This window comes from Balaenoptera ricei, chromosome 13, assembly GCF_028023285.1.
Source record: "Balaenoptera ricei isolate mBalRic1 chromosome 13, mBalRic1.hap2, whole genome shotgun sequence".
In the NCBI taxonomy this organism is placed as follows: Eukaryota; Metazoa; Chordata; class Mammalia; order Artiodactyla; family Balaenopteridae; genus Balaenoptera; species Balaenoptera ricei.
Window position 1 is genome coordinate 80,761,808 of NC_082651.1, and position 26,742 is coordinate 80,788,549.

The 26,742-nt window shown below is 42.3% G+C and overlaps 1 protein-coding gene across 3 annotated transcripts in view; it reads right to left on the reverse strand.

Moving 5' to 3' along the window:
- BABAM2 (BRISC and BRCA1 A complex member 2) overlaps positions 1-26,742 on the reverse strand; it is a 444,468-nt gene that overhangs the window by 88,892 nt on the left and 328,834 nt on the right. For all 3 annotated transcript variants that reach the window (XM_059942959.1, XM_059942958.1, XM_059942957.1), the window contains exons 8-10: positions 11,403-11,502; positions 8,313-8,383; positions 5,403-5,485 (exon numbers count right to left, since the gene is read on the reverse strand). In XM_059942959.1, the coding sequence (XP_059798942.1) occupies positions 5,403-5,485; positions 8,313-8,383; positions 11,403-11,502 (254 nt within the window). The remainder of the gene's footprint in view (positions 1-5,402; positions 5,486-8,312; positions 8,384-11,402; positions 11,503-26,742) is intronic.

The window sequence follows — 26,742 nt, forward strand, 5'->3', positions numbered from 1 at the left end:
AAGACTCGCTGCTGCTGCTAACCATCCCTTTTGGTTTTCTTTAACCTTTGAACACAGTCCTTCCACTGAATTCTCCCTAGCTACCTGTGTGATGTGCCATCTCTTTTCTGATGGAAACTTGACCTATATCTAAACTCCTCTCCTTGATTTGAGAGAGACTAGTAGTTTCTTACTAAATAGGCATTCTCTCTTTCTCACTCAAGTTAAAAGAACTCTGATTTTTAGTTGGGCATTTGCTGCCCCAGAAAAAGAACTACATTTCCCAGTCTGCCCTAGCACACACGCTGAGGCCTTATGAACTAAGTTCTAGAACGATGACATGTAATTGGAAGTGGTGCATGAGACTTCTTCAAAGTCTCAGTAAATAAGAAGGTTTGTACCCTCCTTCCATCCTTTTTCTATTCTCTTACTTGGATTGTGACAGCTGGAGCTCCAACAGCTTTTTTGGCCTATAAGCAAGAAAGTCACACCCAAGGGATGATGGAGTATAAAGCCTGAAGGAATCTGGGTCCCATGTGACCTTTGGATATGTCATTCCAGCCCTGGACTGCTTCCTTATACACAAGAAAGAAATACACTTCTATCTTGCTTAAACCATTGTTTTTCAAGTGTTTATTACCACTCCATCCTGACACACATGGCCTGTGAGGCACTATCTTATCTGGCCCTGACTCTCTTTCTAACCTCTCTTGTGTGACTCTCTTTGCTCACTGTGCTCCAGTCACACTGGCTCATGCAAAGCCCTTTGCTACCTTTTGTAGCTCTTTGCACAAGAGGACTTTTTTCCCCCTGAAATCTCTTCACTGAATCTGAATGGCTGCTCATTAAAGTCTCAGCTGAAATGTCAGCTCCTATGAGAAGGCTTCCCTGACCATCCTAACAACAGCTCCCCTCTTAGCCTCTTTCAAAACCCTCTGTTTTGTTCCATTATGGTATTTGTCACCATCTGTAACATATATTTGTTAGTTGACTTCTTTATTGTCTGTCTCTCTCATTAGACTCCATTAGGGATGGTGTCTCTCTTTCTAATTCTCTCTTATATATATAACATACGAAGTTTTTCTCTGTGTCACTCATCACTTTGTGCCTTGCATACAGTAAGCGAGCTTAGAGAATATTTGTTTTTAGAAATGCGTATCAGTGCACCACACCTTTATCTGATCTCTTTTCTCATTAACTAGATCAGGGGTTGGAAAACTTCTTTTGTAAAAAGAGTCAAAGAGGAAATATTTTAGGCTTCACCGTTTTTGTTGCATATTCTTCTTTTCTTTCCCCTAACGACTCTTTAAAAACATAAAAACCATTCTTAGCTCAAGGGCCATATAAAAATAGACTCAGGGTGGAGTTTGGCCCATAGGCTGTGGCCAAACAACCCTTGCGGGAGACTCTAGGTGTCTTAAGGTCAAGCCTGAGTTATTTACTTATATCCCCTGGGACCTAGCACAATACTGAGCACACAGCAGGTTCTCAATCAACTCAGAACTCAGGTGAATTGGATTAAATTGATTGGGTTAGGGGTCGAGAAGAGAAGAAATGAAATGGAACACCTAAAATGGTCAGATTTGGTCTAATATGTATTTTGCCAGGGAGATAAGGCCTATGGTCCAGGCTGGATGACTCAAAGGGTCATCTACCAAGGAGTTACAGGTAACTGGAAAAGATCTCAGTACCCTCTCCTTCCAAGCAGCAATCCTGTGACCTTAGGCAGCTGCATTCCTTACAGTGCAGCTGACAGGGGCCCATGAAAAACAGCCAGTTTTCCCCAGTGGTTGCTTTTGTTCTGTGTTACTGTGCCTTGCTATCTGGTTCTCTTGTCATCCAGTATTCTGAAAAGCTGCTGCCTTAAAGATAGCATCTACCTCCAGAGGTAAATACAGCTTGGCAAATACAGAATTACCTACATAACCACTACAGATAATTCTTAGATGATGGCCAGGAAACCTTTCTGAAAACAGTTTCTGAATGAAAGCAAGTCCCTGATCCTGCTGTGGTTCCAAATCTTGCGATATGTTGATATGGATAAAGGAAAGAAAGAAGGAATAAATGGATGAAAATTCTCCACGGCCACAGCTCCCACTCCTGGAACTGCCAGAACGCCAGGAAGTTGCAGTGTCTCCTGAGAGACCCCAGAATACGTACAATGTTCTTTCTCCCCTAGGGCATTCTTACTTCCGAACACTCTGGCAAGGTCTGAGGTCACAGCCATCAGCCTCAAGAGAGGAGTGCCTCTTTCCTCTAGCATCCAGAATGCTCAGAATTATTGCCAGCACCTGCCCTCTCGACAAACCTCTTCCCGGGCCTGGGCAGAACAGAGGGTGCGGGAGAGCAGAGACGTTATCGGGTGTCCTGCCAGGTCTTCAATCTGCATGGAGCGGTGAACCAGCCACAGAAGACCGGCTCCATCTCTAGGCGCCTCCTTCTTCCTTTTTCTTGTTCTTGAGATCTCAGAATAATTCAAGGCAACGTTCTATCATTAAGTCTCTGCCACCCCATATTCAACTCCCATCTTCATGACAAGAAAAAAGGGAATAAGTGGTCCCATGGGGGTTGTAACCAAGCAAGCAGATGCTTCCAAAAGAAGGTAAGTTTCAGATGCTTAACTGTATGACTGAATAAAATGCATTACCTAACCAAGCTTCACTCTGATGTTACAAGTCCTACATTTTAGATACAAGAAAGACACAAAAGGGTGGAAATAATTTATTTAAAGACAGGCTGTGAGTTAATGATGGAGCAGGAAACAGCATCAAAGTCCCTTGATTCACAGACAAGGTCTTATCTGCCAAAGAGCCGAGAACGCGGGCCCTGACGCTAAGAGCGGGGAGCAAACGGCCTGGGGAGGAAAGGAGTAAGAGCCTAAGGAAACACTTCGGAAGAAGTAAATTCAACAAATCTTGAGGTCCCTGTACCTGTTCTCATGAGTGTCTGGGGGTTCTATGTTTCTGAAGAAGGTAATCAAAACTAAGTGAAAATACGACTTTAGGACTTAATTTTGCACGTGACAGAGGACGGTAGAGAAGGGGCTGTAAGAAACAGTGGATACACGGTACTGTGGGGAAAATATTCTTTGGGGAACAGACCTTCCAGAGGAACAAGAACTACCATAACACTGGACGCACTGAGAGGAGAGCTGGCAGGAGCTGAGAGGCGGATGCGCTTCTATCCCTGAACAGCTCTCCTGCCAGGCCCCGCCAGAACCGGCATCCTTGAGTTGCATGTGGAAAACACAGGTGGGGAAGATCAGTGCCAAGGATATCTTTTTTTCCCTTATATCTGATATGATCTGACAGCATCTTTTTTGAAAATGGAATCATGGCTAGGAGGCCAAAGTAAGTTTCGGGACAAACTGCTGAGATTTCATGCCACTTTGGGATGAAGAAATTGGTTGAAGCAGTCATCTAATTTACTGTTTATAACTGTCCTTCTGTGTGTCCTTCCTTCTGCGTCCTTCTCTCACAGCCACTCTGGGAGGCCTCAGACCACAGCCACCACCATTCATGGCAGGGTACAGGTCCCTACTGCTGAGCTGGGCTAGAGGAAACACACCAGACTAATCCCCCAGGCAGCTGTCCAGGGTCATGAGACACAAACCAAGCATATAGTCAGGATCTGGGGTCAGGTTACCAGGCTAGAAACAGAATCACTGGGATCAAGATGGTGGGGCAAAGTGGACAGAGCAAATAGGAAGTGAGATCTCAGAAAGTGATTAACACTCAGAACAGAAAACCAAAGCCGTGATAAGGTCAGAATTAAACGTGAGAGCTGGAAGCAGCAGTACGCAGCTCAGCTCAGTAGAGCCACAGAAGATGGTGAGCAAAGAGGAGAGTGCCAGGAGGCCTTGACTGTGGGACCTCCTCTTCCACCTGGCCCTGTATTGTAGGTTAAGCTCCATCTGCTGATGTCTCCACAGGACTTACCAACCAAATCCCCAGTGACGTAAGAGGGAACTAAAACAGAGGGAGGCTTGTCCTAGTGATTTGAACAAGGTCATATAATTAGTTGGAGGCACACCCAAGATGAAAATCTTCACCTCTCCAACTCTCTGCTTATCTGTACGCATAATTAATATAGAGCAACATGCTTGCATTTTTCAGATGCATTTGAAAAGATGGTCCCAATGTAAGACTAGTTATCGAGTAGGAGTTCCATATGAAGCACTGCATGACAAGGTGGTTATCATTGGGAAATACCTTAAACGATAGGGATAACCAACTTCTTAGGAGTACGTATGGCCAACTCTCAATTATCTCTATGTAGATTATACCGTGGTAAGGTTTTCATTAGAGCTTTCTTCCCTCTACTACTGTGGACATTTTTGGGTTTCTTCCCCTACTATCTGTTGATGTGATGTCAGGTAAGACAAATTAAGCACTATTTTAGCCTAAGCAAATCATAACCAAGAAAGTAAAACTGCTGGGGAAGAAAAATGCCCCCAAGTCATTATCTTTACACTGAGAGCTTGGCTAAACAGGGCCAAAGCTGTGCATCCTGAAATAGTTTATTAAAGTCTAGGGTAGTTCCATATACTGAGTGAAGTCAACCCAAACCCACTGCTTTTCTGTAACTGGACTCAGGAGAGCTGAAACTTCTGTGCCTTTGGCTTGAAGTCTGGGCATGTTGCATATCAAATTACTAAAGAATAAAGCTCGTAGCTGACTTGCAACTTAAACCCTGCACGATGGGTCGCTGGTTCTTATATAACAAAGAAATATACAAAAGAGACTCTAAATGATCCATTAAGGAAAAGCTGGAGCAATGTTTACTGACTGATTAATATAATACAACAGGAATTTAAATATGCCTACTGTGTGGAAAACACTGAGAAGTCATGTCAGGAATTCATTAAAACATAGTCCCACCTTTAAGATATATATTATATATTACCAAAGTTACAGATTTTTTTCACTTAATAAGAATGATAACCAAATGAGCAAAGCAATATGTTTCGAGTAATCTTGAAAGTTTTGAGGCCTGAATCTGGAAAGATACTTTGAAAACAGAAATCTCTCTAGGGTAGGGTTTCTTAAATTCAGCACTACTGACATTGTGGACTCAATAACTTTTTGTTTTAGGGACCTGTCCTATGCATTGTAGGATGTTTAGCTGCATCTCTGACCTCTACCCACTAATGCCAGTAACAACCGCCAGCCCTGGTCCCCTACCCATCGTGACAAACAAAAATGTTTCCAGACATTACCAAATGTCCCCTGAGCAGCAAATGATACCTGGTTGAGAACCACTGATCTAGAGATATTTTCTCTTGAAGACCACGCAGTAAATATACTTATGCTAAAGTAAAAGGAACCAAGTCAGGACACTAAAGTTTGTCATATTCATTATTACATGTGGTTTAGTACATTTTTAAATGTAGGCTGCCATGCTAATAGCAAAAGTATACTCACTGTGTACAAGAAAACAAAAATCTTTCCACATCAGCAACAGAGTGAGTTTTGTAAAGCCTTCTGCATCATATTCCACGACACCCCTAAGTAATAAAAACATACACACAAACAAAAAACCCTCATAAAAACAAGGTATAAAGGAGATGGAAACAAGTAAAGAATATATTCATAAAGTCAGGGTTATTGAATCCGAGATGCATATAAGACAAGTGAGTGTTACCACAGGAAGGATGTGGGATTTGGAATGAAAGCAGCTAGGTTTAAGTTACAGCTTTGCCATTTTACTATCTGTTACAACCTCGGGCAAATCACTTAACCTTTGGAGCCTCAGTTTCCTCATCTGTAAAACAAATATAATCATATGTGTAAACTTCATCATGGAGTTGTGAAAAACAAGTAAGGTAAACCATAAAATGTTATGCAAATGTTAGTTACTAGTGATGAGCAAAAGGACAAATGAAGAAATCAGGGCAACAATGACCCTATGTCTGTACAGTGATAGTGAAGTCTCACTTTCACTTAGGCACTGAACAGTAACAAGCAGTGACAATATTACTAACTACAGGATTATATACTACTTTCTTCCGAAGTATTTGGAATCCTTTCTCTTGTGTCCCCCTATCCTCCCCACCAGGCTCAAGACAAAGTAGCAATGTTAGCTGGGTGGACACTGGGATCAGATGGGAGATGCACGCCTCACGCGTCAATGGAGAACAGCCTCTGAGCATGGAAGGGCCTGGAGAGAATTCTGATAGGCTCACCTCCCCCATTTCCCTCAAGAGCTAAGTGCTTGGGGGGTGTTACCATAATGTGCCAATACTAACCACACAGCGAGGACAAGGATAATGTTCTCTCTTGTCCATACAAAGAGGCCTTTGTTGTCCTTAGAGATGCCTTCATCCTGGCTGAGTCAGGCCAATCAGACCATTAATACTGATGGCCTCCAGGTTTAAGTAGGAAGGAACAGTTGAACTCATTGGGAATGTAAAGGAACTAAGGTACTGAAGGCTTAGTGATTTGCTCAAAGACTGTTGATACATCACTAAGATCTGCTGACTTAAGTCAACAACTCTGTTCACCAGTTTGTATTTCTTTTAAGGATACGTAATTTACTCAACATTATAACACTGATATCTAAACTTTTTAGATCCTGCATCCCGTAAGCAAAAACAAGCACGAATCCTTTTCATTACGCATATAGTACAGTATATGGTAGTACCTGTACATGATTTCGTAATTGTATACAAGTACTACTATATTATATGTATAAAAAAACAGGAAAATGTACATAAACCGAATGAGATTTAAAAACAAGTGTAAATTCAATTTTCACCCTTTTCGTGAACACCAGTGGAGCGAGGTGGGGCACACACCCCTGAGGTATGTGCAACCTGCTTTGGAGGTCATTGTGTTAACGTCTGCATTTTCGATTATATATAAGAAAGATAATCTTACTCAAAAATGAGAAGACTAACGGTGGCATTTATTAACCACTCTTTGTATCATAAGCACTTTCTCAAAATGCTCATAAATAAAGCTGAAAAATAATCTTAAGTATTAGAGACTCACGTGAGAGGCGGTCATACTGTTTAGATATTGATACTTCTATTTTGGGGATATGACAAATTTCACTGTGGATAATGAGAAAATTCCTTGGAATTGTTTTGAGGAGTCATAAATTTTGCTTATAATTATGCCACATTTGTAAAATTATATCCCAACCGTCTTCTTTTTTTTTTTTTAAGATTTTTTTGATGTGGACCATTTTTAAAGTCTTTCTTAAAATTGTTTCTGTTTTATGTTTTGGTTTTTTGGGCCTCGAGGCATGTGGGATCTTAGCTCCCCGACCAGAGATCGAACCCTCACCCCTCGCACTGGAAAGCGAAGTCCTAACCACTGGGCTGCCAGGGAAGTCCCCCCAACCTTATTCTTGACCTCATCTTCTCTTTCTTATTCCTTTTGCCCTAATTTCTTCATTTACTTATTTAAAATTTTAATACACACACACACACACACACACACACACACACACACACAACCCTTCTCTGGAATAAGGTGGGAGATAACTAGACCACTAAAACCCTTAGGGCTTAGTCCCCTCAGGTAGGTAGAGGATCCACCTTTTAAAGAGACTGTAAGGAAAGTCCATTCCCCACCCCTGCCTCCCAACTAAGCCCTGAGGGGAAGGTTGATAAGGGCTCTACCATCATAAGGAAACAGCTGCAGAGCAGCACACCACAGGCAAGGTGAAGGAAAGGGCCAGAGCACAGGGAGGGCGGGAGGAGACGCCCACCCTGGAACTGCAGCTACACACTTCCCTCCTCCCTTGTGGGGCCTTCTTCCAACTCCTAATCCCAAGTGTGAGTCATCGCGATGATGTCTAATGCCAGACTTCCTCCCCGAACCTCTGTGGCCCTGTGGGGCGTGGTGGTCCTCCTGTCAGGAGACCTGAGCTCTGGGAACAGGATCCCAGCCTGGCTTTCTCTCCCCGAGGTGTGTGACTTCCGCCGGGTGCCTGAACTGGCCAAGGTTTCGGGGCTTTCTTCAGTAGAATGTGCCAGCCATGCCTGCCTGCTTCACCTCATGGCTGCTCTGTGATGACGGAGGTGGAAGTGCTGTGCAGACTCTAAAGAGCCCGAGAAGAAGCAGGCCTTACGCCCACTGTTACTGCAGTGTTTGGGGCTAGTCATGCTGCTGCTCCGGGAAGACATTTGATTCTACTGTTTGCTAAAGAATGCCAAAGAAAAAGGCCTTCCTGGGAGCTTCAGTGTAAGCAACACACCAAGAAGAATCAAAATGGCATTCAGAGGCATCATACGGAAGAACTGCTCTTTTCTTAATCAAGCCCTTGTATTAGGGTCATCAGGACGTGAGTGCGTCATTGATTCGTGGTTTAAACAGAGAACTTACGTGCCAAAGTGACTGAGAAAAGCAGCAATATACTCTCTTCTTTTGTGATATCCTTGAATTACATACTGCACCTGGAATAGGAACCCAAAGCTGAGAAGTGGGGTAGGAAATCATTAAACATTTTATTATGTAAAATTTCAAAGATTCAGAGAAGTAGAAAGAATAGCAAATTGAACACCCATATGCCCACACCTCTATTCAACAACTGTGAATATTTTGTCTAGTTGCTTTATCCAGCCATCTACCTACCTATCAACCTGTCAATCAATCTTGCTGAAATGTTTCAAAGGAAATTAGAGACATCATGACAGTTTGCCCCTAAACACTTCAGCATGCATCTCCGAAAAACAAGACATTTTCCTGCATAACCACAATACTGTTGTCATACCAAATTTAGTAATCATTCTCTGAATTCATTTAGTACGCTGTCCATTTTCAAAACTTCCCAATTGTCCCCAAAACATATTTGAAAAAAGCAGAGTGTAAACAAGGATCAGGCACTTAATTTAGAAAGTCTTTTACTATAGAGTAATAGTACCTCCTGGGGTGTGGATGTGTGTATATAATATTGACTTTCCAAAGAGATTGGGCTAGTTGTCTTATTCTGTATTCTCGATTCTCTGATTGTTTCCTTCCTTTTTTCTCTACCTTCTGTATTTCCTGAAATTGGAAGTTAGAGCTAAAGGTGTGACTAGATTCAGTTTAAGTATTTTGGGCAAGAAAACTTCCTAGGTAATACTGAGTTTGATCATTGGTTAAGGTGATGCCATCCAGACCACTCTACTGTAAGGGGATGTTTCCCCTCTGCCATAGTGAGTAATCCAGGGGTACACCCCTCAAAGCATGGGAAGATCTAGTTCCCATGAACCTTTTACTTAATGGTTTTACTATCTGTTGGAGATCCTTGTCTGAATCGATTACTTCACTAGGGCCTGAAAAAATGGTGATTTTTGTATTCTCTCATTCCATCTGCCTTTATCAGCTGGAATTCTCTATAAAGAAGAGCTTCCTCTCATCAAATGGGTCTATTTGATTATCTTGAACTACAACGCCTATTGAAAAGGCACAGTAATGCTCAATTCTTTCTTTTTAAGCTCATAACATTCAGAATAAGGAGTGTTACAACAGGAGATTTTATTTTGCCTTTTTATATTTCCTTGTTATCACCAAATGACAGTTTCTATAAAAAAAATTTGTGAACTCATTAAGCTAGGCATCTGAAAGTTAGTCATTTACCCATCAGCTTCTAACACAAAAATACATTCCTTATGAAATGTCTTCATAATGGCTGAAAGAAACAGTGGGAGAAAAAGACCCCCCAAATTGTTTACATTGGCTGTAGTCACACTGAGTTTCCATGGATAACAAAAGCTCGAGATAAAGTGCTTGAAATAACCTTGACACAATTGGTACTGATAGCCATTTGTACCCTTTAAAAGTAAAACAATTCTATTTATATAAAAGGGGTTTTATGTCAATTTATAAAAACAGTGCTTGCTCTGCAGGCTTAATGCAGGATCAGAAATGTTATTTTGGGAAAAGAAAAACAGATGATAAGTTTGCTTAAGTGGCTTTGTTTAAAAAGGGGATGAAAACAGTTCTGTATACTTGATTTTAAAAACAGAAAACCATTCTAACAGAAACCCACAACAAAACTGGCTATAAAGATAGATTCCAATGTAATTACGGAAATTCATTTGAAGAGATTGTTTCTAAAAGCAGCCCATACTGTCCTCGTTTGTGGCAAGTAGAAGAACATCAATTTTAAAAGACAAGCAAAATTAATGAAAGGGAACCAGATAAGAAAAACTGACTGATTCTTGTATTTCTGGGAAAATGGTATTATAATTTTTTTGAGGAAAATGTATGACTAGAAATTAATCTCAATTGGAGAGCTTTAAAAAGGCTTTTCTTCTTGGTTCTGGAAGACCAAATTTGCATTTTTCTCTATAATACTGGGATACAGATTTGAAGGCAGTGCAAAGTCCCCCAGTGGAAATAAGAACTCTGTCCTCTGATCAGTTTTGCAGGAGGGCAGTGGCTGCGGGAATTTGGTCCAACGAGAAGCAGCCACTCCGTGAGAGTTAAATACCCTGGAATCTGTGCTGAGCCCACAGACTGCGGAGTTGCCAGGTTTTAGTTTCTCTGACATTTAAAAAGTAATACTGAAGCCTTTGAAATATTATTATATTTCTAAAATATTTTCTATATAGAGATGAGCTATCTTTTGAATGAAAGAGACAAACAAAGGATTTATTTTCCAAGCCGTTGTGAACAAGTCAACAGGAGCAAAGAAAATAGGATTTTGGGAATTAAGCAAACTGAGTCCATGTGGGAGAAGAAAGAAAGTCAGTATTGCTTGCGGATTAATATCTCCGATTTTTAGCTAAATACACTGGCTGGACATTAACAAGCATATTCTATACTTTGTAGAAATAGCTGACAACAACCATTAGTGGAAACGCAGCTACTTGCCAATGTAAGGGCTCATTCACACAGCTAAGAGACGGCTTTAGATAATCTGATGTGCCTGACTATAAGACAAGCTGACCTGGAAATCCTGCCCCTAGAAGCAGGACTCTGGCAAACTGCTCCTAGACATGACAGGGAGAATCAAGAACCAACTATTAAGAAGTGCAGTACAGAAAAGCAGGAAGAGATAAAAGCAGCTCTACAGAATTACTGTGATATTAACTAGTGGCAAACACACACACACACACACACACACACACACACACACGCAACAGATAATTGGGAAATGAAAGAGTTCCAAAATTTTAAACTGTAAGAAGGTGTAAGATCTAGCAAAAACTTAGGGCATAAAGGAAATTCAAGAAAGAGGAGATATACATTTAAAAGATGAAGATAAGACTGGAACAGGAGGTCAGAATCCTCAGAAAAGGAAGGAGGGCAAAGAAATCAGGGGAGAAACTGATGAGATGTAATTCAAAGTAGGAAAGGTCGATGTCAGACAGAGGCTGCAACTAAGAGGATGGGGTGGAGAGGACGGTGTGTGCACCAGGATGCTGGGGAGATGACACTGGAGGAAGGAGCCTCACAAGGTGGGGGAGGCAGGGGACTTGCTTTTACCTTGTTGGTGAGCAGGTGGCACACTTGAGGAACATAATCAATGAGACATCCTCCTCCTGGAAAAGCTGGGATATGAAGAGCTGAGGAGCCGCCAAGCGCACTGAAAGGACAAGAGTACAGTGGACACTTCTCTTAGGGCTCAGGCAGTTTAAGTGACACCCCAAACAGACCTGGCTTCTCGTGTCCAGCTCTGCCCACCAACTGCCTGAAATAATGATGAGGGTTACGGGGGCTTCACTTCACGACTACATTTCCATATATATTTTATCCATTTTGTTAAAACAACATGTTCATGTTACACATGACTAACAACTAATGATTAACGACAACTCCTGATCCTATCACACAACAGTACAAATTAGCAAATTTTGATTGGCATGGGTAAATGTCTTACCAACATTAATGGATTGTACCTGTTACTGAAACACAGACTTTTATACTCTTGATTATGCCCAGTTCATAATTGGGCTGAGCAAAGGTAAGTCATTCATTAAACTGAACAAAACTGAACTGACACAACGGTGTAACAGTGTACCAAAGGGACTAGTTCTGCAGCTCACCGGCTTTGTTGCCTTGGGCAGCCTCCTTGGGCTTTAGTTTCCTCATTCTTAGTGTGAGCCAGGTGGTCTAGGGCAGGGGATGCAAAAGCCTGGGGTCTACCCAGCCCAGGCAGGTTTTGTAAATGAGTGGAGAGAACCAGGTGGGGACTCTCGAAGGAACTGGGGATTTTGTGCACAGTGGGAAGGGCTCTCACTGATCAGCCCCAGCTATCTCTGACATGGAGGAATACAAGCCTGGTCTTACCAGATCCTAATTTTTCAAGTGAAGCCAGAAATCCAGATGATTTAATCTCTCAATTGTTAAATGGTGGCAATTAATTAAACATTTTCTGAAACACCGGGGTCCCGTGTCTGTGGGTCAATATGGGTAGGAAGTGAGCAACTAATCCCAGTAAACACTGATATTTAATTCATCTAAACAAGAAGGTACAGTCAAAAATCATCAATCCAAACACTAAGACTCTGTTGATCCAGAAACATTTTCCAGAACCTTCCTGGAGATTCTCTTTTCAGTTTAATTAACCAGCGTAAGATTATTAAAAAAATTGTTCAGAACCTTATAGCATGCATTTTGTATATCATCCTTAATCTTGATTTCATCTTCTTTCCTACTCTCACTTTCCTTCGGTCCTAATTTGTTTTTCCTATTTGAATTTTATTTTAACATATATATTTCTGTAAGCCTCTTAAAGCCTCTCTGTAAGACAACGGGATATAAAAAGACCCCTAAAATCTCTTAATGTTGTGATTATTCATTATCCAAGTCCCCATAGTAACGAGGTTGTAAATGGAAGCAAAACATTTCATAACAGTAACAGTCTAGAAAATCATTCTCAAATAGTGTAGAGCAGATTGACTCAGTCTAGAGTTTGTGGTACAAGGAACGATATATGTAACTACTCAAAGGACTCCAGATCCAGCCTGTCTCCCTACTGACTACAGATTTCTGAAATTAATTTTTCTGGTAAAAATGAATATTTTGTTTATTTATTTACAGGAATGAGAAATCCCAAGAAACAAATAAAATTCCAGGTGGTGTGAGCAACTCAATATGGAGTGGAAGTATTCGCTGTTGACTTATCCTACTCAGATGGTAATTAAAAAGCACAATAACTCTGACAACTGAGAAAATTCTGAGACAGTGTTTGACTAAGTATGACATTAATATATCACGTACACCCTGCAACTGCACAGAATCAGCAAGAACATCATTTCCATTTGCTACTCTCAGAGCAGACATTGGATGAGATTTAGCCTCAACTCTGAAGAAGGCTAGGAAAATTCCTATGACTTTCTGTGAACGAGAGGAAGGCTTTCTGTCCCCTCTTTTCATGCAAAAGTATACAGAGGGCACACATCTCACTGGAAGTGTCTAATGGTTCCATTAGGATGGAAAACGGATTAAGAAGAAAATTCTATAGTACAAGAAAAATAAATCCAGCATTTACAGCCTGTGGTTCTTGGAATATCTGCATAACAGAGAATACCAAGATCCAGGCTTCTCATAGGTTGCTTAGAGGAACAATCCTTAACATAATAAAATAAAATAAAAAAAATTCAGACAGTTCTCTGGAATTGATAGTAATGGCCTTTGACCTGTAAATAGTATTAGAGGATAAGTTCTTAATCATTCACTAAATTGAATACAAGGAGTGAAAACAGCGTGTGGGTAATCCTCTCAACTTGAAACTCTCTCTCTGCCTCTGAAATACAGCCATTAAACAAAAAATTACCTATAATAATAGGAAGAAGCAGAGGTATGGAGAAATCCAAAGACCGGCTGCTCTGCTGCCAGGCCCATCTCTCTGCACTCTGCTTCTGTGATTATCAAGAACTAACCCTTGCTGCTAGGTGCCTTCTCATTATCTAATTTAATCCTCTCCACAATTCAACGAGGTGGGAATTATCACTGTGATTTTACAAGGGAAGAAATTGAGGCTCAGAGAGCAGAAGAAATTTCCCTGGGTTCACACAACTAGGAAATGGTAAAGCCAGGATCTGAACTCAGGGAAGCCTGTTGCCAGAGTCCAGGCTGCTGTTACTGCTGAATTATGTGCCTTCCTGAGAGCAGGGGGGATTTTAATCTTGAAAGGGCTACAAGGGGACTTCCTGGTGGCGCAGTGGATAAGAATCCACCTGCCAATGCAGGGGACATGGGTTTGATCCCTGGTCTGGGAAGATCCCACATGCCACAGAGCAACTAAGCCCGTGCGCCACAACTACTGAGCCTGTGCTCTAGAGCCCACAAGCCACAACTACTGAGCCTGCGTGCCACAACTACTGAAGCTCGTGCGCCTACAGCCCATGCTCTGCAGCAAGAGAAGCCACCGCAATGAGAAGCCCGCGTACTGCAACGAAGAGAGCAACTAAGCCCATGCGCCACAACTACTGAAGCCCACGCACCTAGAGCCTGTGCTCCGCAACGAGAGAAGCCACCGCAATGAGAAGCCTGCGCACCGCAATGAAGAGTAGCCCCAGCTCGCCGCAACTAGAGAAAGCCTGTACACAGCAATGAAGACCCAATGCAGCCAAAAATAAATAAAAAATTAAATCTTAGGGAAAAAAAAAAAGGGCTACAGGGATGGAAAGACACAGTGGGTATGGCTGGTAAGTGAGCAGGGTCAGGATTCCAGTGAGGCTAAAGGGCTTCTAGAAGTACTCAGACCACCACCAAAGCAGGCACTGTGCTGTACAGCCCATCTCCCCTTACAGCTTTCCACAAGGCAGCAGGACAAGTATTCCTCCCGATTTTGTTCACACCTCAGTATTCTCCCACCCCAACCATCAAACAACCGGATTCACTGCCTCTTGGATGTGAGGGACCGACCACTCTGTCATGTCCAATTGTGAATGACTTAGCTGTGCAGGGGAAGCCTCAATGTGTGAAGCACTTCAGATACCAGCAAGGATAGTTTTAAATGAGAGTTGATTTTTTAAAGGACGCTCGCTGCACACTTTATTTAACTCAGCAGTTTCTCTGCCTGTGAGGGTTCTGAACCTGACTTCCAGCATCACACGCTGATAAGTGCCGCTGATTCATGTATAAATATCCGCCTCATTGGTAAATATTTAACAGGCTTGCTATAGCCTGAATGCTGCCCTGATCGCGCTGAATAAACAAAGTCAAGTGCCTTGAAATAAAAGAGCTATTATGTTTTCAAAGTGTGCAAGATGGAGAAGGTAAGGCCTTGTGATCTCGAATCCTTTAATATTCATGAATCAAAAAATATTGGACTGAGCATGTACAACAGAAAACTCACCCTGTGCAGGGATGTCCGGCCTCACTCAGCCATTCCCAGGAATGCAGGGCTGGCTGGCGAGAAGCAGGGCCTCACTAACTCACCAAGTGGCTGAGTTGGGGCTGGGGAAGGGGTGAGGGGGAGATGAAAGGGACCACTGGCTGTAGACTCTTCTGATCTCTGGAGTGGTGCAGGGAGAAAGCAGGGCTAAAAGGTGGGGAACCAAAATTGGTGTGGCAGGGTCTCAGGCTGAACTTGGGAGAAGAAACGGGTGAAAAGGGCTGCTTTGATGAGAAAGCACCGCCTATCTCTTTATGGACTGTAATGAAACATGAAACTGCCTGATAATTCTTAGAACTGAAACTGAATCTGTGGATAGAAATTAGAAGGACAAGGCCAGAGCTCGAGAAACCTTTCCAACAGTGGAGTTGAACAGACCAAAAGTTAGCCAGAAAAACATTTCCAGGTCTGTCTCCTTGGCTCTAAAAGTAAAATATAAGAACTGTCTATGTACTAATACTATTGTTTCCATGCAAATACAGCTAATTGAGCCCTGGTGGACCTTGCTCTGTCAGCAAGTATTCAGAGCGTCTCTAATATTGAAGACTTGGATTGGCTACAGTCAACAGCATAAAGGAAATATTTTTGAGCATTTTGACATGGAAAAATGCAGGCAGTCAGCCTGTCTGCAAGCTTGACTTGGGACAATAGAGTTTTAACTCATTATGGAATAATAACTCCCTTCTCCCCATGTTGGGCTTTACCTTACTGGCCAAATAAAATGAAGAAAACATGATTTGGCACTGGAGAAAAGGAGAAGGGCCAATGATTTTCAACTGTAGTTCTTGCTGCTGCCAAGTTTGCTCTCTTTGGTCTTACTCAACTTTCCCATGAGTGCAGCGGGGAAAACACTACTCTCAAAAGGACCCATCTCTCTCAAGGGTTAAAGTAACAATAGAGTTACACTAATATTAAAATAGCACCATGAGCTCCAAGAGAGACGTTATTAAAGAATGCCTCTTGTGTGAGTGTTCTATGTCCAGGGTTAGGTCAGAGATGCTTGAATCGGCCTTAGTGTCCCCTTCTGCCTTTGAACCGGGTTCTGAGGGAGAGGAAGTTGCCCTGGTTGCCTCCTCCATAGTATGATTCAGGGGAGTGTTGGAGGGTGAAGCATGGAAATGGGGAACTTCAAGGATGATAGATGGACACCAGCGGCCACTAGGCCCCAAGCTAAGAGAAATCTAAAGAAAGGTGAGCCTTCAATTCAATCCAACAAACACGAACTGTATGCCTAGATCTGTTTAAGGACTTGAGTTTTCCATTCTGAATATGTGACTAGGGCACCACTGTTAATTCCTTTCAAGGTAGAGAAATGCCAGGGACCTCAAGAATCTGGGGCACTCTATAATGACAGAGTATGTTTCCTGGTGGCTTGCCAGGAAAGCCATTACAATAAAACAAAAGTCACTGTTATTTATTGAGTATCCACTTTTGCCAGGCACTCTAATAGGCATTTCATTATCTCTAAACCTCCCAAGAACTCTGCTAGATAGACCTAATTAGCCCAAGTTACAGATGAAGAAACTGAGGTTCTAAGAGTCTAAGTATCTGGTCCAAGATTACCCAGCAAGTAAGTTGCAGAGATAGGCTTGAATCCCAGTCTTTCTGGTTCCAAAGCCTGTGTCCTTCTTCTTTAGAAATTCTTTCATAAGAAGGATGGTGTGGAATTTCTAAAACTCTTACCCCTACTAATCCCTACCTACATACTGAAACAGTAGTATAAGTGGCTGAAATTATCCTCAAAAAGCCTTCATCCATGAAATTCATCACCTTGTCATCTCACTTTTTCTTAAGATATCATCTGTCACAAGAAGTTAACTGGGTAGGATAAAAAAAAAATCATATGTAGGTTCTGAAAACCCAAAAGTACATAAACACTACACCATGGAAAGAGTCTGCTTTTTGTTTTTGTTTTTTCCTAACTGGATTTTCTTTTTCCTAGTAAAGCATTTTCTAGAGCTGCTGTTAGCTCTTGTCTCATTTTATAGATTCAACTTGGAGCCATCTTAAGAGTCTCTCCACTGCTCAGTTAAACAAAATCAGGGTGTAATTCAAAATGGAAAAAAACTCAATGAATATAACAGGAGAAGAAAATAAAAGATCAGAATGACAAGTTAAGTTTACAAGTAGGAGAAAATTTGGGGAGTCGCACTGGATGAGAGGTTCACTGAAGCATCAGTGTGGGCCTGGCTGTATTACATTTATGCACCTGATCTAATATTTCCACTAAACATACTTCACAGCATAAAATCAGGTCTTCTTACAGCACTATATTCCATTTCTTGTTTCCCATTTTTAGAGGGACATATAAAAATGGAAATGTTCTGAGACAATGATAAGTATGATTAAACATACAGAAAACGTTCCTATTTGGAGCAAAGTCTAAAGAAGTTGAAATTGCTAAGTTAAGTTACTTAGAAGCCTATGGAATTATGAAATAGAGTAATTTAAAAATGTGAAGGCATACTATATGGATAATTTGAATCAGGTATTCTTTGCTTAGTCACAGTATAAATAAAGAGGGTTTAAAAGGCAATATGAGGGATTTAGTTGGTAAAATGAATTCTCCACAGAATGGAGTAGTGAATAATAGCTCCATTTATGAAGTACTACGTATTAGGCACTATACCAAGTGCTTTTCCTCTATGATATCCTCTCTTCTTCACATCAATCTCTGAGAGAGGTGCTATCCCATTGTACAGATGAGAAGGCTAGAGCTTAGAGAAGCTATATAACCATCTCTGAAGTCACGTAGGTGGTAAAATGGCAGAAGGGCATCTAAATCCAGGTCTCTCTGACCTAAATCTACCCCACTCTCAGGTCTTCAGTGATCACTTTTGTGACATCTGGTTCCACATGTGTCAGATCTATCAGGCTCCTCCTGGTTTGGGTGTTTCAGGCAGATGCCTGGGCTGACTGAACCCGTGAGGCTGTTTCCAGGAATATTAATTAAGCTTATTTAGGTACCTGAACTGAAATGGTTAGGGACGCTTTCATTCTAGGCAAATGAACCCCTGGAAACTCTGAGGGCCAGAGGACTTGATGGACACTTTCCAGGAGACAGGAGGTGAAATGCAAGCAAGGAAACTTTACACTTAAAGAAATACAAAAGATGAGAATATTGTAATTGCAAACAGAGTCTGTCTAATGACATGAACACTAACCAAGTTTTTGTTCAGAAATGTGTTTAAGTTTGTTAACATCTCAGAAAAGCCTTTGAGGGACAATCTTAACAGATGACTACCATCAGGATTTTGTTAGCATATGGAAAAGCATTTAAAGCTTTTACAGCCCTGAAAAACAACAAATGAACTTAGCAGATGTTCTATTAGGATTTGGTATGAATCAGTCTCCTGGACTTCAGACTATACTACAAAGCTACAGTAATCAAGACAGTATGGTACTGGCACAAAAACAGAAATATAGATCAGTGGAACAGGATAGAAAGCCCAGAGATAAACCCACGCACATATGGTCACCTTATCTTTGATAAAGGAGGCAAGAGTACACAATGGAAAAAAGACAGCCTCTACAATAAGTGGTGCTGGGAAAACTGGACAGCTACATGTAAAAGAATGAAATTAGAACACTTCCTAACACCATACACAAAAATAAACTCAAAATGGATTAAAGACCTAAATGTGAGGCCAGACACTATAAAACTCTTAGAGGAAAACATAGGCAGAACACTCTACAACATAAATCACAGCAAGATCCTTTTTGACCCACCTCCTAGAGAAATGGAAATAAAAACAAAAATAAACAAATGGGACCTAATGAAACTTAAAAGCTTTTGCACAGCAAAAGAAGCCATAAACAAGACGAAAAGACAACCCTCAGAATGGGAGAAAATATTTGCAAATGAAGCAACTGACAAAGGATTAATCTCCAAAATATACAAGCAGCTCATGCAGCTCAATATCAAAAAAACAAACAACCCAATCCAAAAATGGGCAGAAGACCTAAATAGACATTTCTCCAAAAAAGATATACAGATTGCCAACGAACACATGAAAAGATGCTAAACATCACTAATCATTAGAGAAATGCAAATCAAAACTACAATGAGGTATCACCTCACACCAGTCAGAAGGGCCATCATCAAAAAATCTACAAACAATAAATGCTGGAGGGCTTCCCTGGTGGCGCAGTGGTTGAGAGTCTGCCTGCAAATGCAGGGGACATGGGTTCGAGCCCTGGTCTGGGAAGATCCCACATGCCAAGGAGCAACCGGGCCCGTGAGCCACAACTACTGAGCCTGCGCATCTGGAGCTTGTGCTCCGCAACAAGAGAGGCCGCGATAGTGAGAGGCCCGCGCGCCGCGATGAAGAGTGGCCCCCGCTTGCCGCAACTAGAGAAAGCCCTTGCACAGAAACGAAGACCCAACACAGCCAAAAATAAATAAATAAATAAATAAATAATAAAAATAAAGGAATTCCTAAAAAAATAAATAAATAAATAAATGCTGGAGAGGTTGTGGAGAAAAGGGAACCCTCTTGCACTGTTGGTGGGAATGTAAATTGACACAGCCACTATGGAGAACAGTATGGAGGTTCCTTAAAAAACTAAAAATAGAACTACCATATGACCCAGCAATCCCACTACTGGGCATATACCCTGAGAAAACCAAAATTCAAAAGCAGTCATGTACCACAATGTTCATTGCAGCTCTATGTACAATAGCCAGGACATGGAAGCAACCTAAGTGTCCATCCACAGATGAATGGATAAAGAAGATGTGGCACATATATACACTGGCATATTTCTCAGCCACAAAAAGAAACGAAATTGAGTTATTTGTAGTGAGGTGGATGGACCTAGAGTCTGTCATACAGAGTGAAGTAAGTCAGAAAGGAAAAACAAATACCATACACTAACACATATATATGGAATCTAAAAAAAAAAAATGGTTCTGATGAACCCAGGGGCTGGACAGGAATTAAGACACAGATGTAGAGAATGTACTTGAGGACACAAGGAGGGGGAAGGGTAAGCTGGGACGAAGTGAGAGAGTGGCATGGACTTATATACACTACCAAATGTAAAATAGCTAGCTAGTGGGAAGCAGCTGCATGGCACAGGGAGATCAGCTCGGTGCTTTGCGACCACCTAGAGGGGTGGGATAAGGAGGGTGGGAGGGAGAAGCAAGAGGGAGGGGATTTGGGGATATACATATGCATATAGCTGATTCACTTTGTTATACAGCAGAAACTAACACAATACTGTAAAGCTATTATATTCCAAAAAAGATGTTAAAAAAAAAAAAAAAAGATTTGGTATGATCTACTTATAATGATGCCCGGCCACGCAAGACATGAACAGGCAAAGGGAAAGAAAAGCTTTTCTCCTCTTGTTGTATCTTGATCCCTGGCGTGTTACCTGCAGTACGATTCCACCACAGTTTCTTTAAGAAGAGAAACTATTTTCAAATACTAGCCTTTAGGAATGAGTGAATTTATTCTGAGTTTGTTACAACTTTGAGGCTCCAATGAATGGCTTTACTGCTCTGCTACTGCACAGGTAGAGGTTATTTTTCCTATGAATTACTTTTGAAACATACTTACTGAAAAAAAACGCAATACATGCATATATCAAATCATTACATTGTACATTGTAAATATCTTACATTTTAATTTGTCGTTTATACTTCAATAAAGCTGGGGGGAAAAAAAATCAATGCATACAATAGTTACCCTAGACTAAACCCACAAGCATTTTTATAACTCCCTCCTCCTCATTGCACACAGGTTTTAATGATGGTCAAAAGAAGATGCAGAGAAAAAACTCCCTCTGCCTGACCGGGTAGAGAAGTGTACCCACCTGATTCTTGTTTGCTGCCATTTACTAAAAGCTCAGGCCTATGAACAGCATGAGGCAACTTCACACACACATCACTGGTCTCTGTGCTCAAAGAGCTAATCTATAGGTAGCTGGAGCCTGGCTTGCACACACAAAGAAATGAAAAGATACCAGATGCGGTTAGCCAGGCTACTGGTACACAGCACTTTACAATTTGTTTCCAAAGTACTCCTCATTTGGATTTTTACAGCAGCCTTACACAGTAGGTAACAAGTATTAATATACTCACTATAGAGATGAGAAGACTGAGGCTTGAAATAGATGCCTTGTCCAAGGTTTAAGCCTGGCAACAGTCAAAGTGGGATTGGAATCTTTCCTGCGCGCTATTTTCATGATTGCGTAAGAATGATCTAGGGAGCCTATTAAAAGCTCAGATACCCAGGCCCCACCCCAGAGAAGCTGATTGATTAAATTCAGCGGGTCTGAGGTGGGACCTGCTTTCCTAGCGGATGCAGGTGCAGGTGGTCCTCACACTCTGCTCTGTACCTCACCCTGAGGTTGCACAACAGGGACTGAGGACGGGAAGGTGTGTGGTAAAAGCAAATGTGCCTCCCATCCCTGAGGCATTAGGTCACTGACTATTTGAAAGGCACTGTGGACAAAAACAGGAGATGAAGAAAGCAGAGATATACTCTTAAGGAGCTCAAGGCCTAGTACGGGAGATGAGACATTCATGGAAACAACTAGAAAAAAGGTGATTACTGCTAAGTGTGTACATGGGCAAAATGAAGTCCAGTCACATGCAGGTAACCAGAAGGCAAAGCAAAGAGCAGTAAAACAAGACTGGGGCTGGAAGGGAGGAGGACACAAAGACTACTCAACAAGGCAAGGCAAATAATCATAGGCTAGGAACTCTGCAGACAGCAGACCGTGGGTCCTGGACCACGTGAGCAGCTTTTTGCCCCAATATGAGAAAAGCCTATTTCATACTTCGGGCTGCCTGGGATATCTACTGGTAAAAGGGCATCTGCCTGGAGAGGGAATAAGAAGCTATGATGGTCCATCCTGATGCATGCCAATGGTGAAGTGGGCGGGAAAGAAGATTCAAGGTTAAAAAAGAAGTTCTGTTTAGTCATAGAGTGAGAGATGTCCTGGAGAGAAGGAAAGGTCTGGGGTTTGAGCCTGAATCTCAGCCAGTTTCCTTGCTTAACATACCTCTTTTATACCGACACCTTCTAAATTTATATTGTCGCTCAGAGTTTTCCTGAACTCAGGACTCATGTGGCCAACTGCCTACTGAACGCCTCCACGTGGATGTCTAAAATGCACCTCAGATTTAACCTGCTCACCAGCAAACTCTGCCTCCAAAACCGACTGCTCCTGCTCTCATCCCATTTCAGCCCACAGCAGCTCCAACCGACTGGTTCCTTAGGCCCAGTCCAGTCTAACATAACTTCTCCTCTGGATTCTGGCCTCCAAGGATAAGCTGGGGCTGCTCCGTCTCAGTGCACTGGCTCAATTCTTCTGCTGTTCCCTCTGCCTGCAACTCTCTTCCCAGCCATCTACTGGGCTTCCTCCCCTGCTTCAGGTCTTAACTCAAATACCACCTTCTCAGTAAGGCTTCCTCAACAACCCTATTTAAAATAACCCACCTTTTCCAGTAACCTCTCTTCCTTGTCTTACTTTTTTTAATGGTGTATAAATGGCGTATATCTCCATAAAACATTCTACATATTGTATTTGTTTATTATCTCCCCCCATCACCCTTCACTAGACTGTAAACTCCTCTAGAACGAGGATCTTTGTTCTGTTTACTGCTAAAACACCAGAAATAAGAATAAGGCCAAGTTCACTGCAGGCACTCAATAAATATTTGTGGTATTAAAGTTGAAAGAATAAGTAAGGAAAGATATGAGAGTTAAATTTCCAAAATGGACATTAGAAGTCAGTAAGTGTATATTATCTTTTCTGAAACAGTCACTGTGAAAAAGAAGGTTTTAAGGGTCTAGGACAGGGGTTGGCAAACTTTTTCAGTAATGGGCCAGGTAGTAAGTATTGGCTTTGCAGCCCTAAGGTTTCTGTCGGAACTACTAACCTCTGATGCTGTAACAGGAAGGCAGCCATACACAATATGTAAACGAGTGTGCACGGCCATGTTCCCAGAAAATTCTATGTATGAAAGCTGAAATGTGAATTTCACACGATTTTTACAAGTCACAAAATATTATTCTTTAAATGTTTTTCTAACCATTTAAAAAATGTAAAAATCATTCTGAGCTCGCAGGCCATACAAAACAGACTGCAGGACAGATCCAGCCAGCGGGCTGTAGTTTTCTGACTCTTGATCTAGGATTAAAGGATCACTTGAAAGTTCTACAGATGCTGAAGGTAGGAAAAATATCCAGGAAGAAATATAGGCCAAAAGACCTAGATTAGATTAGCCAAAATGAAAAGTGGGCCCTTGGGTCAAACCTCTTAGAAACTGCATTCGATCAGCAGGTAAACCACAAGCATTAGCCTTTTCCAGGCAAGGGTGAGGTGAACATTAGGCAACTCGTGGACTGTGGGAGTTCTCATAATGATACTGGATTAGAACTGTGCAAGAGAGAGCTATTTATATGATCTCAAATGACGTTTGAGGCATGTTCTGGTGCTTTTACTTCTATGCTAGGTGAAAAAGCTGCCTACAAAAGCCTTCCTCCCACCCGAAATACTAGCTGTTCGTTGGCGACTGATCCTCAGAAATATTAAGATGAATCATATATGCTCTTTTCACAGTGCAAAAAGAGATAATTTTAAAATTCAGAAAATGTCACTTTGGGTAGTCACAAACCACACAGTAGAAAAGCTGCCCAGCCTGAAAATTGTAAATAAATAAAATCCTGTTCCTGCATGGAAACCTTTTTCCTCACTTAGGTTCCAATGCTGCCCTGGGACTTGCCTCCAAGGTTGGCTGCTGTTAAAACGTGTTGGTTCCCATAAGCTGCTGATGGGAGGCGGCCTTTGTTCCCCAGCCCTCTTCCCCGGGGCCCTCCCAGGCTAACTCCGCTGTTCTTGGTAATGCACAGCGCTCAGCCTTGACCTTCTCAAGCTGTTCTTTTCACCTGCAGGCAGCTCTCGGCTGCTCTGTCTACTGCGCTCGGCCGGGTTGGCCTGAAAGGTGCCAGCTGACAGTGGCTCAGTCTTTACCTGGGCATGGGGAAAGGACTCCTGTGTTTCTTTCTGCTTCCTGCTTGGAGAGACAGGTATTTTTGTCTTTGATCCCTAAGCTCTGTCTTCTTTCTCCTGTCACTAAACAGTTCACTCCCTATTTCCTCCTGTGCCCCTACCCCACGCCCGCCCTTTTTTGCAACTTCATCATTTTTCCCACATTGCACCGTTTGGCACAGGAGAAGGAGGGAACCACATCAAATAAAGGAATGCAACCACAAAAGCTGCCTTGAGAAGCAAGGCCCCAGATTCTTTTTTTTTTTTTTTTTTTTGCCAATTTACCGTTTTTGGATTTGTTCTCCCATAATCAAATCCTCCCTATCGTGTTAACAATGTGGTGGTGTGTCAATACATTGGAATTTTGCTTCAATCAGCGACCCAGAGCTTAATAGGAAAATGAAGCAATAAAATGTTGGTCTTACTGTTAACCTTAAGCTAGGCCTGTACTTAGGATGGGGATGTTGGCTTCTTGATGGAATGTGGGCCAAACCTTCAAAGTTTTGTGAGAGCTCGGGGTTGTCAGCAGAGGCCTAAAGCATTATTCAGGCGTACTTCTGCGGTCGGGAGGTGCAATCACTCCAAGTACCACTGACTGGAGCACGAAGCACCCCAAATTTTAGCAAGCCAGAGAAAGTTCAGACTGAATTTGCGTGCAGACGTTGAAAAGACATATTCAGCTTACAGGCGACAGCAACTCTCGGGTCTGGCTCTGATGATGTCTGTACTTATCACAAAAGGGTTTGTGTAAAGTTAAAGTGTTTTTTTTTTTTTTTTTTTAAATTAAAAACATGTGCCCAATATCCAAACCATTCAGAGACAACGATAAGGTGCCACAACCCCCAAGTGTTGGGAAGTCACTATTCCCTGTCCTCAGGATACATGTGTTATCGTTAATGTTTAACAACAGCTGGCCAATAGTCATCGTAAATGAAAACACCAGTTAGAGGTTGAGCACTTTTGATGTAGTGATTTTATCTTTTGTGACTAACTTGGTAAACCCAACTGTTCAGGGCATGAAGGGAAGTACTTTTGTTGTTGTTTTGGTTTGGTTCACACGGCGTAGTCACATGCGATTCTGGTTAATGTGGGAAGTCAGTCTGCTCTTGAACATCTCTAGCAGATACAAGCAGACCTGAGCGGGCCACAGACAAGCCACTAGGCAGTGACCGGCCACCTTCAGCTGTCCCAGAACACCCAAGTGATGTGGTAGCCTCCAGAGATTCTCTTGGGGAGAGGAGAAGGGAGAGGAGAAGAAATCTCTCTCCTCCCATCCCTGTTCTAGGGTAACATATTAGAATCTTACGATGGAAAAATGTGTGATTAAAAAAAAAAAAAAATCCTGCAGCTGGTTCTGATGTGAACTAATAGGACAGGTTTTCAACTGCCCCGGCACCAGCAGAAGAATTACCACGTCAAACATACAGAAGGAGGAGTCTTTGATCCTTGGGAGTTAACGACCTTCTCGGCTAACAGGCAAGATAGCTGGTCTGCCAACTTTAGCAACATTCAGTCTGGCCCCAGCTCCACCTTTAAAAGCCAAGTCATCCATGTCATTCCAGCTGCCCGTCTTCCTGCCCCTCCTCCCCACGACAGCCCCACGCTGCCCAACAGGACAGAGAGTAGGACCAAGGCAAGGCAGTGAAGGGAAGCGGGGACTGCGGGCTAGCGCCTGCGCAGAAGCCCCGCCTCGGCCCCACATTCTGCTGCTGCAGCTGAGGTGTCTGGTCCCTGTCCCAGCTACCGCCCCAGGAAAGGACCACAAACGTGAGTACAGAAGTTATCATTCTACCAGAACACCACACGGAGGCTGGATGGGGGCGCTGCTCCCCTCTGCAGAACCCCCAGACCTCCACACCGCATGCTCCAAAACCCACCCGGAAAGCGGCGGGACCCATTTTCTGGAGACACTGGGGAGAAGGAATTGAGGAAAAAGATGATGAAAAAGGACATCTGGGAATCTGAAGAGGGGAGGGACTGAAGAGGCTATCAGCGTAGTCAGAATTTTAACAAAAACAACATGTATTGAGTAGATTCCTGTCATTTAAAAAACATTTTATTTTACTAAATAAATTGTTTACTTACTAATGAAGGAAGTAGGAGTTCAGTTCTGTTGACACCCATCTGTGCAAAACTGGAGACTGCTTCTGAATATCATAATTTATTTACCTGTATCTCTTACTTTAAAAATACCTCCATCGGTTTAAATGCTATTTTTATCCAGTTCCCTAAAATAGATGATTCTAAACAGCCACAGCAGTAAACACAGGTCTACATACTCCCAGACACAGACTGCAGGGCAGGCCTGGTGAGAAGCAGCAGGAGGCCCAGGAGAGCACATTGGGCCCCGCAGCTCAGGGAAGTCTGGGTTTGTGGGTACTGTGACAACCCCAGAAGGCAGGTGCGTTTTCTTTCTTTAACCCAGTGACACAAGATGCAACAGAAGGAGAAAGTTCGAGTCAGGAAGGAAACGAA